The sequence below is a fragment of the Corvus kubaryi genome, unplaced genomic scaffold, assembly GCF_017639235.1.
Source record: "Corvus kubaryi isolate FWS band 111438036 unplaced genomic scaffold, C.kubaryi_AGA036_p1.0 37284, whole genome shotgun sequence".
Lineage (NCBI taxonomy): Eukaryota > Metazoa > Chordata > Aves > Passeriformes > Corvidae > Corvus > Corvus kubaryi.
The window spans coordinates 6,390,453-6,407,415 of record NW_024581088.1 but is presented as its reverse complement, the minus strand read 5'-3'; the positions used below and the strand labels follow the sequence as shown (position 1 = coordinate 6,407,415).

The 16,963-nt window shown below is 60.1% G+C and overlaps 1 protein-coding gene across 1 annotated transcript in view; it reads left to right on the top strand.

Annotated features, from left to right (window-relative positions):
- The first annotated feature begins 1,250 nt into the window (after positions 1–1,250).
- Positions 1,251–16,963, top strand: part of RTN4RL1 (reticulon 4 receptor like 1) — a 29,907-nt gene continuing 14,194 nt past the window's right edge. The window contains exon 1 of the mRNA XM_042026168.1: positions 1,251–1,480. Coding sequence (XP_041882102.1) covers positions 1,468–1,480 — 13 coding nt within the window. The 5' untranslated portion in view covers positions 1,251–1,467. The remainder of the gene's footprint in view (positions 1,481–16,963) is intronic.

Below are 16,963 nucleotides of genomic sequence, written 5' to 3'. Positions count from 1 at the left end.
CACGTCCCTGCGGAGCCTGGGGCAAGAGGGACCAGAGGATAATGGGGACCCCCTGGAGACAGCGGGGATCCCGACGGTGCAATAAGGACAGCAGTGCTCCGGGTGGAATAACGGGACCCTCTTGGGGCAGTGGGGACAGCAGCATTCTCGTTGGCATAACGGGATCCCCGGTGGGACAGAGGGAAGGAGGCAAGAGGGACCCTCGAGAGGCAGGAGGGACAGTCCGGGGTCAGCGGGGACCTCCAGGGGACGATAGAAGACCGAGGAGGCAGCGGGGATCCCGGCGGGGACAGCTGCGTTCCCGGTGGGATAACGGGACCCCCTGTGGTGCACAGGGGAGGAGGCGCGAGGGACCCTCTGGAGGCAGGAGGGACTGTCTGGGGACAGCGGGGACAGCCCGGGGGCAGCGGGGCCCGGGTGGGGTGTCGGGATCGCGGCGGAGAGTGCGGGGACAGCAGGAATCGGGAGACAAAGGGGACAGCAGCGAGCGGGAGGCAGAGGGGACCGCAGAGCCCCCGGTGGGGTATCCGTGACCCCGGTGGGACAGCAGGGACGCGGTGGGGCGGAGGGGACGAGGAGGGGTGGAGGGCACCGTAGGGAGCGACTGGGACCGTGCCGGGGCGGCGGGGACAGCAGAGACCCGGATCGCACGGCGGGACCTCGGCAGGACACGGCGACACGGCGGGCAGAGGGGACGGCGGGTCGGGAGCGGCAGGGACGGTGCTGGGCAGGCGGGACAGCGGGGACAGCCGTGACCACGGCAGGCGCGGGGCGGCGCGGCGGAGCCTCGGTGCAAGAACGGGGCACCGTGTGGACGACGACGGCAGAGGGGACAACGATAGGCCGGGGGTGACAGTCGGTCCCGGGGGGGACCGCAGAGCCCCGGGGGGGCGGCGCTGGGCCGTATCTCCCGGTGGGGCGGAGGGAGGGCGGCGGCGCGGGGAACGGGAGCAGCGGCACTTTCACGAACTGTCCACGGGAGGCGGGAGAGGCGGCGGCGGCGGTGGAAGGGGGGGCCCGGGGGGGGGCTCGCCCAGCCCAGCCCGGCCCAGCCCTGCCCGCCCCGTCGCTGCCCCGCCCCGCCCTGCCCAGCCCTGCCCGCCGCTGCAGGCAGCGCGGCACCGGCACCGGGCACCCCTTTATAGGCTCTGCCCGAGGGGGTGGGGGGCGGCGGCGGCCCCAGCCCCGAGGGGGCGGCTCCCCCCTAAAAGCCGGCGGCGGGACGCGCGGCGGGCAGAGGCGCGGCCGGCGCTCCCCGGTGCTCCGGGGCCGGCGCTCCCCGGTGCCGCTGCGGCTCGGCCCGCCATGCCCCCGCGGGGGCCGCTCGCCCGGGCTCCGGCTCCTCGTTCCCGGTACAGCAGCAGCAGCAGCAGCCGCCGCCGCCGCTACCGCTCGCCGCCGCCTCGCCCGAGGCTCTGAGCGCCGCCGCCACCGCCGCCGGGAGACCGCGCCCACCCCGGCTCCAAGATGCTCCGCCAAGGTGAGCGCCGCACCGGGAGGGCACCGAGTGCCACGGGCACCGGGGGCAGCGGGGCCGGCCCCGAAGTTTGTCTCCCCGCCGAAGTTGGGGCCGCGCCGCCGGGCGCCCCCCGCCGCCACCGCGTTACCGGCACCGCTACCGAGGCTCGGGCACCCCCCGGGGAGCGGCACCGGCAGGAGCGCAGCGCGGCGGGGAGGCGGGAGACCGGGAGGAGCGAAGGGAGGCAGGGCAGGCGCCGGGTCCCGCAGGACCGGGGACGCGGCGGGTCCCGCCGGCAGCGGGGTACGGCGGGTCCCGGAGGCAGCGGGGATGCGGCGGGCGCGGGGGGGGTCGCTGCTCGTCCCTCAGGGCGAGGGAACGGGAAACGGGGCATACCGGGAAGCGCGGGGGGTTCGGCGGGGAAGTTGGGGCGAGCCGTCCCGTTCCGCCCCCCCCGAGGAGAATCGCTCCGCTGTGACATCACGCGATTTCCATGGCAACCGCCTGGGACATCATCGGGGAGCTTTGTGACATCACAGCGAGGGGAGCAGCCGGCCCTCCCGGGGGGCCCGGGACGATGGGGGAGGCAGGACCCCCAGCCCCGCTGCACCTGGGGCCAGTCCCAGGGAGATGCTAGGGACAGCGGTGCCATGCTGGGGTACCCCCGCTGGACCCCCCCGCTGCTGTCCCATGGCCGGGGAGGGGGCGGCCACATAGCCCCAGGCCCAGCCCTCGCCACCAGCAGCACATGCCCGTCTCTGACGAGGCTCGAGCAGCGGGAGAAGGTGCCAACGCTGTGCTTGCAGCCCCTGGCATTGAGGTGCGGACCCCCAGGCAGGGCAGAGCCCCCGCTGCCACCCCAGGGATGCTTTTTCCCACTGGGGGAAATGTCACCTTGCGGCTGTGGGGCCTCGCACTCGAATGCTCCTTTCTCTGGCTCCCGCCTCAGCTTCGTTTGGCGTATTAACCCAACCGGGCTGGATGACTTGAGAATAAACCCCAAGCTTTTGGAGCAGTCCTGGTTTTCAGCCTTGATTCCCAGCCCTGGTGCTGCCGGCTCAAAGAAAAGCATCATCCAGGCTGGGAAACTGGGAGTCTGAGGTGGAAGCAGGCAGCGAGGCTGCTGACGGGGTTGGATCCCACCAGGGGTAGCCTGTTAAGGTCAAGATCTACAGCTTTCATTTGTGGAGCTAGAAAAACAAAATGCAAATTGAAGAGCCTGTGGGCTAAAGCAAAACCTATTCTTAAAGTTTTTTGTCTTGTTAAGCAAGGAAATAGAGTGCCAAATAGGCTTTGTTAAGTGGCAGTCTAATTAATAATTTAAAATCTTGTAGCTGTCTTTCATTAGAATTTATCTGTACATCAACCACAAAATCAGTCAAACACACTCATTTATAAGTTAATACCGTTCCTGAATAATTCAACAGGCAGTTAGAGGAGGCCTCCATCCTGCCGACAGGTTCTTCCTCCCTGCCTCACCGTGGCCAGGTGTCCCTGGGCAGGGGGTCCCCGTCCCCTGCATTCACCCCAAGGGGGGTGCAAAGGGGACACCCAACATGTGAGGCAAGGGCAAAAGAGGACAGCTGCTGCTGGGGCGCTGCGCTGGGGCCAAACCCCTCTGCAGGGCTCGGGGGCGGCTGGTTTTGTCAAGGATGGTGGCAACGCAAGGCTGTGCTGGTGGGTGGCAGCACGGGCTGATGGTGGCACTGCCACCGCCTTCCACGTCCCACTGACGGGGACCAGGGTTGAGGCTGGGGCCATGGCAGGACTTGAGGCAGCAGGAGCTGTGCGTGGTTGACATCTCCAGAGGAGGTGGCTCCGAGGGGACGGCTTCACACGCGGTGCTGCACGGGCAAAGTCGTTTGCAGCAGGATGGCGGCAGCATGGCCGGGGAAGTGCTGTGATTCCTGGGGGCATTTTGGGCCTCCTGCGCCCTGTGAGCTTCGTCCATGGAGTCACCGGTGGGATTCAGGGTGGATTCCGTGCGCTGAGATGTCATTGGTGGCGTGGCAGTGGGTGACAGCGTGGGGTGCAGCTCCATCCCGGGTGGGGGTGTCACAGCCTTGTCAGAGGTGGCCGCAGGCAGCTGCAGGCAGGAGTGCAACACTGGTGATGCAGGAGAAGGAGATTTCCAGGTCAAGGATGACACCAAGGTCATGGGCAGCCACATCCCTGTCCCTTCCATCGCTCATCCCATCGACGGGGCGTCCAGCCTCCATCCCTCCCTGCCAGGGCAGCAGTCAGTGGGCAGGGTGCAGGCGCAGGCTGGACTGCGGTTCTTGCGCCGGGGAGCCAAGAGCCCAGAAACCTTTCTGCTTATAAAAGTTTAATTTCCTAAAGAGCTGATAGGAAGCCACAAGCTCTCTGTGCCCGGTGAAGCAAGGGGGAGGGGGTCAGGATGCGGCCCAGGCTGTCCCTGCGGTGGTGCTGGGGGGAGCGAGGAGGGCTCGGCAGACGAGACCTGCCTAGACCTGGAGTTGAGGCTGCGATGCGAAGGAGCCGTCGCTGCTCAGTGACCTGCACTGATGGAGCCCGGCAGGGTCAGAGCCGTGGCCACGCTTGGCTGGATGTTATTCCCACCTTTTGCCTAAAATGCTGCACCCGGTGCCCCACAGTCCCATCTGGGTGCCGGAGGCTGTGGGTGACGCTCCAGGTGGCCTCCAAGCACTGCCCTAAAAACATCAGTGAACCTGCTGGGGAGACGTAAAAATATGCATTTTCCAGAGTGATTTCACACCCGTCTTTCCCTGAAGCACCTGGCGGTGCTGGAGCCGGCGGCACGGGCCGGCATCACGGGCAGGGGGTTCCGTGGTTTGCAGGATGAGGCCACGAGTGGGATGTCATTGCCTTGGGGCCGGGCAGGAACTTGGGCTGCTGGAAACTGATGGGTTTTGACAGCAAGAGCCAAAATCTTGTTTGAAGGCAAAAGCCAGGCAGGGAAGTGTGGGAGCCTGGAGGGATGTGGTGGTGGTGGCCAGGTGTGACCAGGGCTGTCTCCCATTGGGGTGTCCCCTGCTCCTGGCAGTGCCCCTGTGGGAGTGTGGACACAAAGCCCCCCTTGCAGAAGAGTGACCCAGGACACGACTGCCTCAGCCGCACATCACTGGGGCAGCCACCTGTCCTGCTCTGCCCCACATTGGGGCACCCCTGGGTGACACTGCTGCCCGTCCCCACCCAAGGGAGCTGCTCCAGTCTCCCCCAAACAGCCAAAAACTTGGGCTTTGTTTGCAAAGTGCAATTCCAGGGTTTAGCCACGATCAGTAGAGACTCGGGTTATTAAGAGCAGATTATATTTGCAGAGCACTTTGGTGGAGCAGCAGCAGCAGCACAGGCACCTGCACCCCAGCAGTGGTGGCTGTTGTTTGGGTTCCCAGCAGGTTGGGATGGGCAAGGTGTTGCCCTCGTTTGGAACCCACTGATGGAGGCTGGAGTCTGATTGAAGAGCAGAGGCAACAAGTGGGAGGTTGCAGGGAGAGCCGTGAGGCTGGGAGCAAGCGGGATCCTGGTGGGAGTCATTGAGGAGGAGCCAGGGGTCCGTGTGGTGGCACGGGCAGGGGTGCAGGGCACGGCCTCAGGAGCACCACTGGGATGCAGGAGCATCCATGTCCTCTCCAGCAAGGATGCTCTTTCCCTGCTATTTTGGGTGATGCTGCTCAAGCCCAAGGTGGAAGGAGCTGGCTCAGCCTCGGGATCCTCTGCCAGCAGCAGGGCCGGTGCTGTCCTCGCTCCGGATGTCAACACCGCGTCCCATCTCCCAAATCGAGGAAGCACCAATCCCACCGATCCCCCTGTACCATCCCTGCGGAACAGCATCACCATGGAAACCCACAGCCCTGCGCCTGCCGCCCAGCAATCAGAGGGGGGACACTTTTAGGAATATTATTTTTACTGATGGCAAATGGTGGAGGCTCGGTGCTGACAAAGGAGATGAGCCCAGTGCTGGGCATCGCCTGTTTTCCCAATGGTCGGTCTTTCTCCTGCTTTTCCTGCCGAGGGCACGTGCTGGTGGGGCAGCCGCGGCTCTGCCCGGGTGTTAAGTGCGGGCAGGGCGAGCGGCAGATGCAGGACGGGGAGATGCGGGGGGCAATCTTCTTTGTGCAGATTAGGATTGGGGGTTATTAAGCGGAAAATGCTCCATTTGGTGTAGAAAGCTCCTTTTCCTTTTTAACAGCATATGTGCCCGCTGGCTGCTTGCTTCCCGGTGGTGTTGGCACGGCGGCTCGGAGCCGGCACGGCAGCTTGGAGCCGGCCCAGCTTTGGTGAGCAGCTTTTAGCGATGCTCCTGCCTGGGCTGGGAGAGCTGCGACCGCTCACGGTGCCAAAAGCTGGTTCCACTCAGGGCTGCGTCTCTCACGGCCAGCGGGATGGGGTGGCTGCGGGATTTGGCCCTGGAGATGGCACAGCAGGCTGTGTGTCCATCGTGGTCCAGGGCATCCAAACAGATCCCGTCTGTGGGGAGAGCGCGGTGCTGGAGCCGGAGGGTGTCAGAGGTGCTCCACGTGCTCCCCAAGTCCCGGCATCACCATCACACGGGGAGGATGCAGCCGCTGTTTACTGGGGAGCAGCGGCGGGAGGGAATTTGGCTGCTGCTGCTCTGGCAGGGCTCCTTACGGAGCAGCCCTGCAAGCGGAGGGGAGGTGCCAGCGGCTCCGCCAGCCCCGTGTGCCGCACTTGGGAACCGCTTTCTATTTTTTTCCAGCTGCATTCGCACCAGCGTTTGCATTGGTTTGCTTGGGGAAACCCCATCCCCGTGACCGCGGGACCCCCACGGTGCCACCCGAGGGGCGCAAAGCTCATCCTTGGGCACGGAGAATGTCACGGGGCTTTTTGGCTCGAGGTGACCTGGGTGAGATCTTGTCCGTGAGACCTTCACCCACCTGGGTATCCATGTGCTTTTGGGATGTGCTTGCACCGGGCAGAGCCCTTCTGATCCCCCCGGGGTGAAGGCAGATGGGGACAAAGGCTGCCGGCTGCATCCGCTGCCGGCTCCTGCCTCCCTCAGCCACCCTCCCTTCCTCCTTCCCCGCTGCCTGCAAATTCGGCATCCCATCGGGTGCTGGATACAGCCACCCTGCGGGAAGCACACCAGAGCCAGGAGAGGGGTTGGGATGATCCCCCGTCGGCAGGGGTATGCCGGGGTGTTTGTGCTAACAAGCCCAGCATATTATAATTTCAATGGAATTTAAAAAACAAAATAGTCCTCAGACAAACGACTCTGCAGTGCCTCTGCCAGGGCCTAAGATCTGCTGCTATCTATTTTTTAACAATTGAGGGTAATAAATATGTATTTCTTTCTCCTTTCTCTCCGTACGCCGCAGCTTGTCAGCTCCCTGCGTCTCTCCTCTGATCAGGCCCCATCTTTGCCGCGCGGAAAGGAAAAGAAAGGGAAAAAAAGAAAGAGAGGGGAGAGAAAAAAAAAAAGATTCTTTAAGCGAAAAGGATTAAAGCCTTGAAAGTAGGTCTGCCCGAGCCACTCGGCTCTTCCTGCTCCCTGCCAGCCGCAGATAGGGCCAGGGACAAGAGGAGCATCCCCAGGTGGTGGAATCCGTCCCCGCGGGGTGTTTTTGGGTGCAGAGCCCGGCTGGGCAGCGGCAAATCCCCCGGGGAACGCGGCTGAGGCTGGGCAGAGCCGCCGGGAACTTGGCAAACCGCTGCTCAGAGCCAGTTCTGCTCCGGCGGCAGATATCCCCCGGCTTATTATTCCCTCTGGTTTTCAGATGGAGATGTCGGCTCGAAGACGCGGAGGGGGTTTGGCGGTGGGGCTGAATGTTTGGCCATGCTGCGGGACCCCCCCGGCCGCGGGATGCTGGGGCGGAGGAGGCGCTGGTGTGAAGGAGGCGGCTATTTATAGCTTCCCTCGGCTTTTGTTCCTTTTCCAGTAGAGCTCCTCTCGAAATAGAAACAGTGCCGACTGCGCGGCCGCTCCCGGGGCCCAGCCGGGATGCGGGGGGCACCTCTCGGCCCGGGGCGGGGGGATACCCCAAGCTATGAGGTGCCTTCGCGTTGGGCATCCCCCCGTCCTGCATCCCTTGAGACGGGGCTGGTGTGGGTTGGGGAGTGGGAGCCACCTCACTGCACCCTCCGTGTGCTGGTGATGCCCGTCCCGACCCTGAGGGGGGTGAATGGCTCTGAGGGGAGCATCTCTGTAGGGTGACAGCACCGGGTGCCCCTGCGGAGAGCAGGTGAATCCCTCGGGAACGCCCCGACAGGGTCTGTCCTCGTTTTCCAAGCTCAGCCGTTGCCTCTGCTTTTCCCTCCCAGCATCCCACAGCACCCCCTTGCTCCCCTCCCCACACTCCATCTCTGATCAATATAGCTGGGAAAAACAAAACAAAACAAAGTAAATATTTAATACGATCCAGGGAGCCACAGCGAGCGCTCCCCCCGTCTGTCTCCTCCAGCAGCCGCTCGCAGCAGCTCCCCGGCCCTAATGAGCCTGAGTGCAACAGGGATCGATGGCAACGGCAACCTCCGCAGAGGGGTCAGCTCTGCCACATCCCCTGTGCTGCACCGGAGCTTAGGCGTGGCCCCCCGCGCCCCCCAGGGCTGCCTGCCCCCCTCATCCTCTTCCTCTTGCCCCGTTCTTCCTCTCCTGTGTCCCCTTTGTCGTTTCCAGGTCCTGGGAGGGATGAAAGGTCTGCTGTTCCATCACAGCCACGTGGGATATGAGCTGTGTCAGGCATCAGCTCCAGACTGGGGGATTCCTCAGGGGTGTGGGATGGGGTGTGTGTAGGGCTGTATCTGACATGGGATGAGTGTGTCTGTCCCCACACTTGTGGAGCAGATCCCTTATGGATGGAGGTGGGAGCCTTTGGGGGACCCCGAATACCTTTGGAACTGGCCCAGGCTTTTTAACCAGAGCCAAGACAGTGTCCATGTTTGTGGTGTGACCAGGTGTGCCTCCTCCTCCTCCCCAGCCTCTCACCCTCTCGCCTGCATCCCCTGGTGTGCTCCAGAGACCCCAAGTGCCGACAGAGTTTGGGAAGTGCCAGTGCCAGGTAACTGGCAGGCTGGTCCTAGCAATGCCAGCGCAGGACCTGCCTCATTGCAGTCCAGATCCACATGTTTTCCGAGTTTGGATGGTCCCTGTCACTCTAACACCAATGGAGCTGCCAGGTTTCCTGTCACCCTGACCCAGCTGCCCTGCTCAGGACAGTCCCCGTTGTGCCCCCCAGCCTGTGCCATCGGCGTAGGAGAGGGACCAAGCCTTGTCCCCAGCCAGCCATTCCATCAGCTGGACCTGTGCACCCCCCTGCAGCCTCATCGTGCCCTGGTGTCCCAGCAGGATGCAGAGGTGACACATGGGGAGGCAAAACCCAGGAGGAGCACCAAGCTGTGCTCCTCTGCTACCACAACGCTTTGCAAATTGTTTTTCCATGGAAAAGTCAATTGTCCTTGGCGGTACCTGGGATGAACCCACAGCCAAATTCCATTCCTGAGATGTGATAAGAGGGATGCCCACCCTGCCTGATGCCCCTCGTCCAGCGGTGCCAGACCTCCAGCTCTGTGAAGCCTCAGCCTGGCTGTGCCCGGGGATGGGAACTGGATTTACAGCTGGAGAACAACTCGGTGTGCCCCGAGCACGGGGCAGGGAATGTGCATCTCCTGCCTCCCAGGTGATGCTGCCGAGCATCTTCCTGCAGCTCAGGGTCTCCCGGCAGGCAGAGGGCTGCAGAGGTGCCAGGGCAGGGCTCCCCCTGGGAAGTGCAGCAGCAGGAGCACGAGCTGGGACAGCGGCGCAGGACCTGCGTCACAGATGCAGCTTGTGGCAAGGTGCCGAGGAAGTTTTGCAGCAGCATTAGAAAATGTTGACATGTTTTTTGAAACAATTTCAGATCTGATATCTGCGCCAGATTGAGTTTGTAACCAGCTTTATTGTTTAAGCCTGCTGGGATTTCATCAAAGGCGTCTGCTGTTTACCCAGAACCATTTCATTGGAGAAAACAGCAAACAGACCTGCATTTCTATCTGATTTCACTTTTTCCTTTTCCTCCTGAATTTAAGTGCTTGTGAAAAGCATGGCTGATAAGGCAGAGCGGTGGATAAATCCCGAGGACTGGCGCGGTGGATGCTCTACCAGCTGCTCCAGCTTTATTAATAGACCGAAGGCAGTTGCTGGACCAGCTGCTGGGTGCCAGCCTGGAGCGAGGCACCCGCCTCGGGGGCAGCTGGGTATCCCCAGATGGTTTTGGGATCTCCATCCCGGCAGGCTGAGCCGAGTCATGACTCCTCAGGATGCCGAAGGCTGGGAAAAGGATCCACACATAGCTATTTTAGTGCTTTGAGTGTGAATTCAGATTTAAACTAATGCCTGTCCCTCCCCAGGGAGTGACCCCAGCAGGCAATGTGCTCTGTCACTCCATGACAAGCCAGGCCAAGGCAATGCAGCCACAGGAAGCAGAGGAGGATGAAGGAGAAACCAAACTAGAAAGGGACTTGGTGTAAACTGCATCAATCCTTCTCTCACATCCCTGGGGAATTCGGTGGCTGCCAGCCTGGCTCTGTCTTTTGCCCGTTGCTGACGTTGGAAACACGCTGGAGAGGAGGTTTAGGGGCAAGAGAGAGCCCAAGAGGGTTTTACAAGGAGCTGACCTGGGGGCTGCAGCCCCCTCTGGTGCTGACTGCTTTGCTCCAGGCATCTTCCCACAGCTCATCCCAGTGGTCACCCATCACCAGCATTGTTTTCTCCAGGGTTTGGCATCATCTTCACTTGGGGATGGCCTTGGTGGCTGTCCCCACTTTTCCTGGCTTTTGGGACAGAGACACAACAGGCTGGGGTCAGTGGAGTCCATCCCGCTGCCCTTCCCGGAGTCCCTTCGGCATCTTCTCCCAGCTGCTGGCACTCCCTGGGCAGGTTGTGCCAGTGGCACCTCGCCGGCACTCTGAGGGCTTGTCTCGCCCATCGATCACACCTGCACGGTGACAATGTAATTTTTATCTCCAGTTGTTTATTTCTCAGACAGAACTACTTGTAAATTCCGAGAAGAATATACATCCCTGCGCGTGACAGATCCAGCACATGGCGATTAATCTGCCCTCTTAAGACCTGAATACAAAAGTGTCCCAATGTCACTCCTAGATGGGGTGTCAAGCCCCGGGGCAGCACTTTGGGGATCTGCAGGGACCTGGTGGCAGAACGTGCCCACGTCCAGGTGATGCTTCCCAAATACTTATTGCATTTCCTACCAGCTCTGGTGGTCCCTGACTGATATTCCAGCTCTCCAGACTCAGGCTCCAGCTCCTCTTTTTGGGAGGTTTATGCAAATAGGACTTTTTTTTTTGCTTTTTTTTTTTTCCCTTTTTTTTTTTAATTCCTCAGCGCTGCTGCTCTGCTGTGTCCCAGATAGCAGAAGTGCTGAGGACAGGTGTTTGCATCAGGTCCTGCGGCACCCGCGTCCCACCCGGCCGAGGGGAGGAGGGATGCACCGAGGGGATATCCCAGGGGGAAAGGGGCAGGGAGCAGCCAGCAGAGGCCAAGGATGGAGAGGGGAAGCTCCTTTAATGGCTGCACTGCGCTAGTGAGGATGGACATTGATGGCAGTGCAGGTCTGTTCCAAGCTCAAGCACGGCCCTGTCCCCAGCGAGGGGCAGGACAAGGATTGGGGTGTCAATTTGGGCTCTGCAGCATCCCACAGCCCCATCGGCAACACCCTCTGTGCCATAAAGCCTCTTATTTACAACCTCCTACTCGGGAGCATCTGGGAAGCGAAGCGCGTCATTTCCAGAGAGAGCAAAAATGCTGCATATTTCAGTGTCTTTTGAATTTTTTAGGTTTCCCTGAACTGTGCTAATGGTTTGGTGGTGGCGGGGGGGAGGTGAGGGCCCAGCCCAGCTCCCGTCCTGCCTTGCTGCTCCGCCGCGCGGCCATCACTGCATTGCCGCTCTTAAAATATTCAGTGCTGTTGGCCACAATTTCACAGCGGGTCAAAGCGCGCCGAGCCAGCAAGAAGGAGGGAAAGTGTGACAACAAGATTAACCCCGGCCCAGCAGGCCCCGGCTGTGCTCGGCAGGCTGAGCACGATGTGCTGCAGCCACCTCGTCCCAGGGGACCAGCAGCGAGTCCAGAGGGGCCACGACACCCAAAATCCCTCTGGTTACCCAATCTTGCTGAGTCGGTGGCATCACCACCAAGAATGGTGAAGGGACAGTGAGAGCATCCAGAGTCCTGCTGGGAGGACTGAGCATCCCCTCCTTCTCCAAGCTGCTGCAAAGCAGGAGCCTGGTGCTGCAGTGGGATGAAGAGCTGAGGATGACCCCAGTTCTCAGGGACATTGCTGAGAGGCCTCAGTGCTTTTCACCCCAAGAGTTTGTGGTTCCCAGGCCTTGCACAACCAACAGTGGAGCAGCAGATTTACAATGCAAAAGAGCAGCTGCTTGAGCCCTGTTTGCTGACAGGGATTTAGTAATCCTGTCGTCAGCCCGGAGTTTGCTCTCCGAGTCGCTGGCTTTGGCTGCCAGGCTTTTCTAAGGAAACTTCCGAGGCTGGGGGAAAGAAGTGAAGCAAAGCACGTGGTCTGTGCCCACCGTGCAAGGGGGATGGTGGGACCTGTCTGCATTCCCATGCGGAGCCTGGGGCACATGAGGGATGCTGCCATGGGGAGAAGGTGCATGCCAGGCTCAGTCCGAGGAGCCACGTGTTGTCCAGGAGCTGGAGACCCCCAGGAACTCCCTGTTGTATGGCTGAGGCTTGGTCTTGTGTCTCCTGCACTTTCCCTGGATTCTTGGTCGCGTGCCATGACTCCAGCGCTCGCCACCAGCGGCACGGATGATTGCGCACGCAAGCGCGGTGCCATCTGCAGGGAGTGCTGTGGCTGATGGATGCTCTCCTGGGGTTTTAAGGACACTCTGGCTGATTTATCAGGGTGTCTCCAGGGGTCAGGGTCATGCCATGGATCTCCATGGACAAGAGGTGGCTGCTGGGCTGGGTGTTCTGGCAAGGAGCTGGCATCACTGTGACCATCCCACTGTCCCAGGCAGCCACTTCCAACCCACCCAAACGCAACCAGGCCTGTGGTGACAGCTCTGTCACTCCTTCATCCCCAGGGACACCCACTCTTTCCCAAAATCACGCTTCCCAAGGGTGAAGGGGCACATTGGTGTCTCTGCCATGCTTGGGGCTGGACCAGCAGTGCCCTCCTTGAGCTGGCCCCGTGGTTGCCCTCTTGCACTCTGTGCCAGCGGCAAGCCAAGCTCTTCTCCCTAATTCTCCTTCATCCCTGTTAATGTACCACCAGATGTTCTCATTATCCATTTAAACATATAATCCTCCCCCGAATCCCGCTAAGCTCCTGGCCTCCCCAATACCTCATGGCAGTGCGTTCCACAGGTTAATTATGCATTTTTAATTAATCACCAAGCAGAGAATGACCCATGAATAAGGGATATGAAGATACTTCAACTGGGAATAGTTGGCAAATTGTCCCCAGGCGGAGCCATGCCGGTGTCATGGTCTCCTTGAATAACACGACTAGCTCTAAAAATTCCTGATTTGTGGATGTGACAAGACTGGAGGTTGTGACAGAGCTGTGCCCTGTGTGGATGGGACCCTCCTGCACCTCATATCCCTCTCCAAATGGGGAGGAACCACATCCCCACCAGAGCTGTCTGTGTCCCACCTGGAAATGATGGAGCAAGAACAGGGAGGAGGAGGAGTGAGGCAGGGAGGGAAAAAAAAAAATCACACATTGCTTTAAAAAGACATTTTTGAGTGAATGCTGAATAGGGTTTGGGAAAATTGCCTTAAAGGCCTGTTCTCTGCAGGGACGGAGCTTTTCATGGAGCAGGAGTATTCTGAAACTTAATTGCACATTTGCACGGGCTAGTGTTTTTATTTCTCTCAGGTCTCTGAGGTGGTCTTTGAAGATTGCTGTCTCTCTGTAATGGTTTTCTTTATCTCAAATAAATTCCGCACACCTGCGAGGTGGAGCTGCTTGAAAGAAATTATGTCAGAATTGGCTCTCGATTTAATAAATCTGCAAATGGAACTGGGATGCGGAGAGGCGAGGTGGTTGGTGGGGCTGACTGCACCTCCTCCCTGCTCCCCACCCCTCCTCTCCCTTCCCTTCTCCACCAGCTGGCTCTCAGCCTCTCCATGGGCCAGGAAGAGTGTGGGGCTGAGCAAAGACAGTCCAGATCCTGCCTTTTCCCCCTGCTGGCACATCCGGGGGGGCTCCAGCTGAATGTCTGGCAGTGCAGACCCTTCTAATGCCCACCTGGCTGCCTCCTCCAGCTACGTGCAACCCTGGCACAAACCCATCTGCGCTTCCAAAATCGAGATCCCTGCATCTAAACACTCACTTGATGGAGATGATACTACAAGCTGAATGCCCAAGGGGCATTCCCAAGGAATGTCCTAAGCACCTCCTTCAAGGAACTCCGGGAGGTCCGGAGCTGTGGTTTGCCCCGGCAGCTCCTCCTGCATCACCCATCGCACGCTGCCACCATTTCTCCTTCCCCGGGAATCGGTTCTGCAGCTCCCCAGCTCACCAGGGGACGTTTAGCCAGCGCTCCATTTTGGAAGCAGCTCGAAGCACCGGAGAAAAGCCCGAGGCAGGGTTGTGTGCCGCTGCAGCAGGCAGACACAAATCCCCGGGCAGCCGTGGCAGCGAGTGCCGGGCAGCCCCGGCTGTCAGACGGAGAGGGATGGGCGGCCACAGGAGTACACAGACAGGTTAATGGCAGCCGTGGATGCTGCACAATTGGATTTCACCTCCCCGCTTCTTAAGGAATCAGCAGCTCTCCCTTGCTCAGAAATCCGGCGCTCCCCCTCTGCCCGGGAGCCTCGGGATGAACTGTCACCCGCTGAAAGCTCACCAAGGGCCATTTCAAACCCTCGCTCCCCTCGCCGGGCTCCCCAGACACGAGGCTGCCCGCAGAGGCCGTGCCACCTCCTGTGCGAGCCCCGGCTGCTCGGCTGCAGGTGAACAAGGCGCCGGGAGATTTTATTGCATTGCTGGATTTTGTTCCACTCTGTTATTGGCCACGATTGAATTTGCTGCCGTGGAGGCAGGAGCCGGCACAGCCGGAGCTCCCTCGCCGCCCGCGCCGCTCCGGTGGGACCGTGACCTTGTCTGGGTGCCTCGCTTAGCCCTCGGCTGGGTAATTCGGTGCCGGCGTGGGAGCTGGGTGTTCGTCTGCCTCCCACTGATCATCCCAGCGTGGTCCCTCTCCCTTGCCTGAGCCAAATCCTCGCTCTGCTCCACTTTCAAGCGTTGACCTTGGAAATGCTTTCAGGGAAAGCATCCGCCTTCCCAGCTCTCTCGTCTCTTTCCTACCCAATTATGTCCCTCTGTCCTCGTCTCCTTGGGCAGCTGCTGAGGTTTCAATACCCTGGGCACCACTGCAGTGCCTGAAGCCCTGTGCAAAGCATTCCCAAGTTTTAGTCACACTTGCTGGTTCATGGTGTCAGCTGGGAAACAGCATCTCATCTTCCTGCTGCCCTGTTCTAGGACTTACATAAAAAACACCTCGGTTTCCTGAAAATGTAGTTTCTTGGCCTGTTTTCTCTTTGGACAGCAAGCTGTGTGGCAGCAGAGCTGGGAACATCCCACCTTCCAGTGCAGGTGGCCTTGCATCAGTGCAATCCTGTGCGGTGGCACCGGTGCCCCGCTCCCCACACCAGCACAGGACCAGACCCCAGCCCTTAGCAGTGACACGGAGCCATCCCCAGCACACCAGACAATGCAGCTGTGAGGGGTCAGTGGGCAGAGCCATGCAGGAAGGCTGTGGCAGCCTCGTTCTCTCTGTGTTGACAGCCACAGCTCCTCTTCCCCACCAGCTGCACCATCGCCTCTGCCCCGTGATTGAATTAGGGGGCTGTAACCCACCCCCCTCCCGCCTGGTCCCTGGCGCGCCAGGCTCAGATGCTGAACTCGAGAGCCATAATTTAATAAGTCTCAGGCAGACAGTGCTCCGATAGCCGTCGGGATCTTTCGCCTCTTCCCTGCCCAGCCATGCACTGATTTATGCTCCCAGGTGATGGTTGGGATTTTGTCTGGGATTTGTGGTCTTCCGGGATGATCTTTTCCCAAAGCAGGAAGTCTGTGGGGTGAGCTGGGAGCAGGAGCGGGGCCATACAGGCTGTGGTCGGTGTGGTGTTCACCCTTCACTCGGCTGACTCTTTCTTTGAGGAGGAAGGAGACATGGGGGGCAGAGGGACCCCATTCCTTACAGCAGCAGCTGCTCTCGGGCTGCCTGGGCACAACGAGTTAAAAGTTGCAATTAGCAAAGTGCTGACGATGGAAAGGTGGGGTGGAAGCAAGCGGCACTAAATGAATCTTGAAAGGTTATTCCAATAAGCAGCAGCACAGTTTCCAGCTGCACTCACTTTCCTGGGAGCTGGGGGACAAAGGATGGGATCCAGGCTGAGAGATACCAGGTGGGATAAGGGATGTTGCTGGAGGATGCTCAGGTGCCAGCAATGCCTGCTGGAGCGGAAAACACGGCAGGGGAATTAAAGCAGGAGGGGGACAGGCCACCACATCCCAGAGATGCTCACCCAGGGGTGTGGGGGGTGGGTCCTGCCCATTCTGTGGTTTTCCACAGGGTCCAAATCCTGTCACAGGCATGGAGCCCCGTGCCTCTGGCATGTGCATGGGCAGGGTTTTGGGGAGTGGTGTGAGCCACGCTGCTGTGGCAGGGAATCCTTGAAGTGTGGAGAGTGGTCCGTCAGCTGCAGCGGGGGCTGCAGGGGGAGCGGAGCTGGGAGCCAGGGAGGAGGATCCCGGGAAAGGCGTTGCTCTTCCAGCTGAGCAGACAGGAGCCTGGGCAGGCGCAGGCAGCCAGCGGTGGCCTCTCCCTGCCAGACGTGGCTGTTCCAGCTCTCTGCTGGTGTGACACCACCGAGCTATTATTAGACTCCAATTTTCTGTGGGTAGCTCTGAACTCCCCGGTGCCTCCAGCAGCTCGGCAGATGCCAGGGCAGAGCAGGATCTGCAGGCACTGGTGGGGACGAGGGTCCCTGGTGAGCTCAGTGGGTTGCAGTGAGGGGTGGCAGAGCCCCCCAGCACAGGCACATAGAGAGCTGAGCACCACAGCCTGGGCTGGAGCCACAGAGAAAACGGCAATTAGTTGTCTAATGAGAGCTTTGGCTGATGAGGAGGGCACAGAGCCCCTGAGAGCACTCATTGGGTCAGTGGTAGCTGAGAGAGATGCTGCCCCAACAGAGATGTGGGATATAGGACTCTGCACCTCCAAAGCACATCTGGATTTCACAGCATCCCTCCAAAATGGAGCCACGGCATGCCCATCGCTGCCATCCTTGGCAGGAGGCATGTGGGAGCATGACAGGGCTGTGGCACACTGGGACAACCCATCCCGTGCCAGAGGAGGACTGGCATTGGGGAGACAATGACATCTCCCTGCTTCCACCCTCTCCCAGCCTGGTTTCCAAGCAGGAGTGTTTAAGTGCCTTTTATGTTGTGACTGAAATGATGAAAGGCCCAAAAATGGGACTAACAAAGACGAGTTGTACTTCAGAATAAAAAACCCATGAAAGCAGCAGAT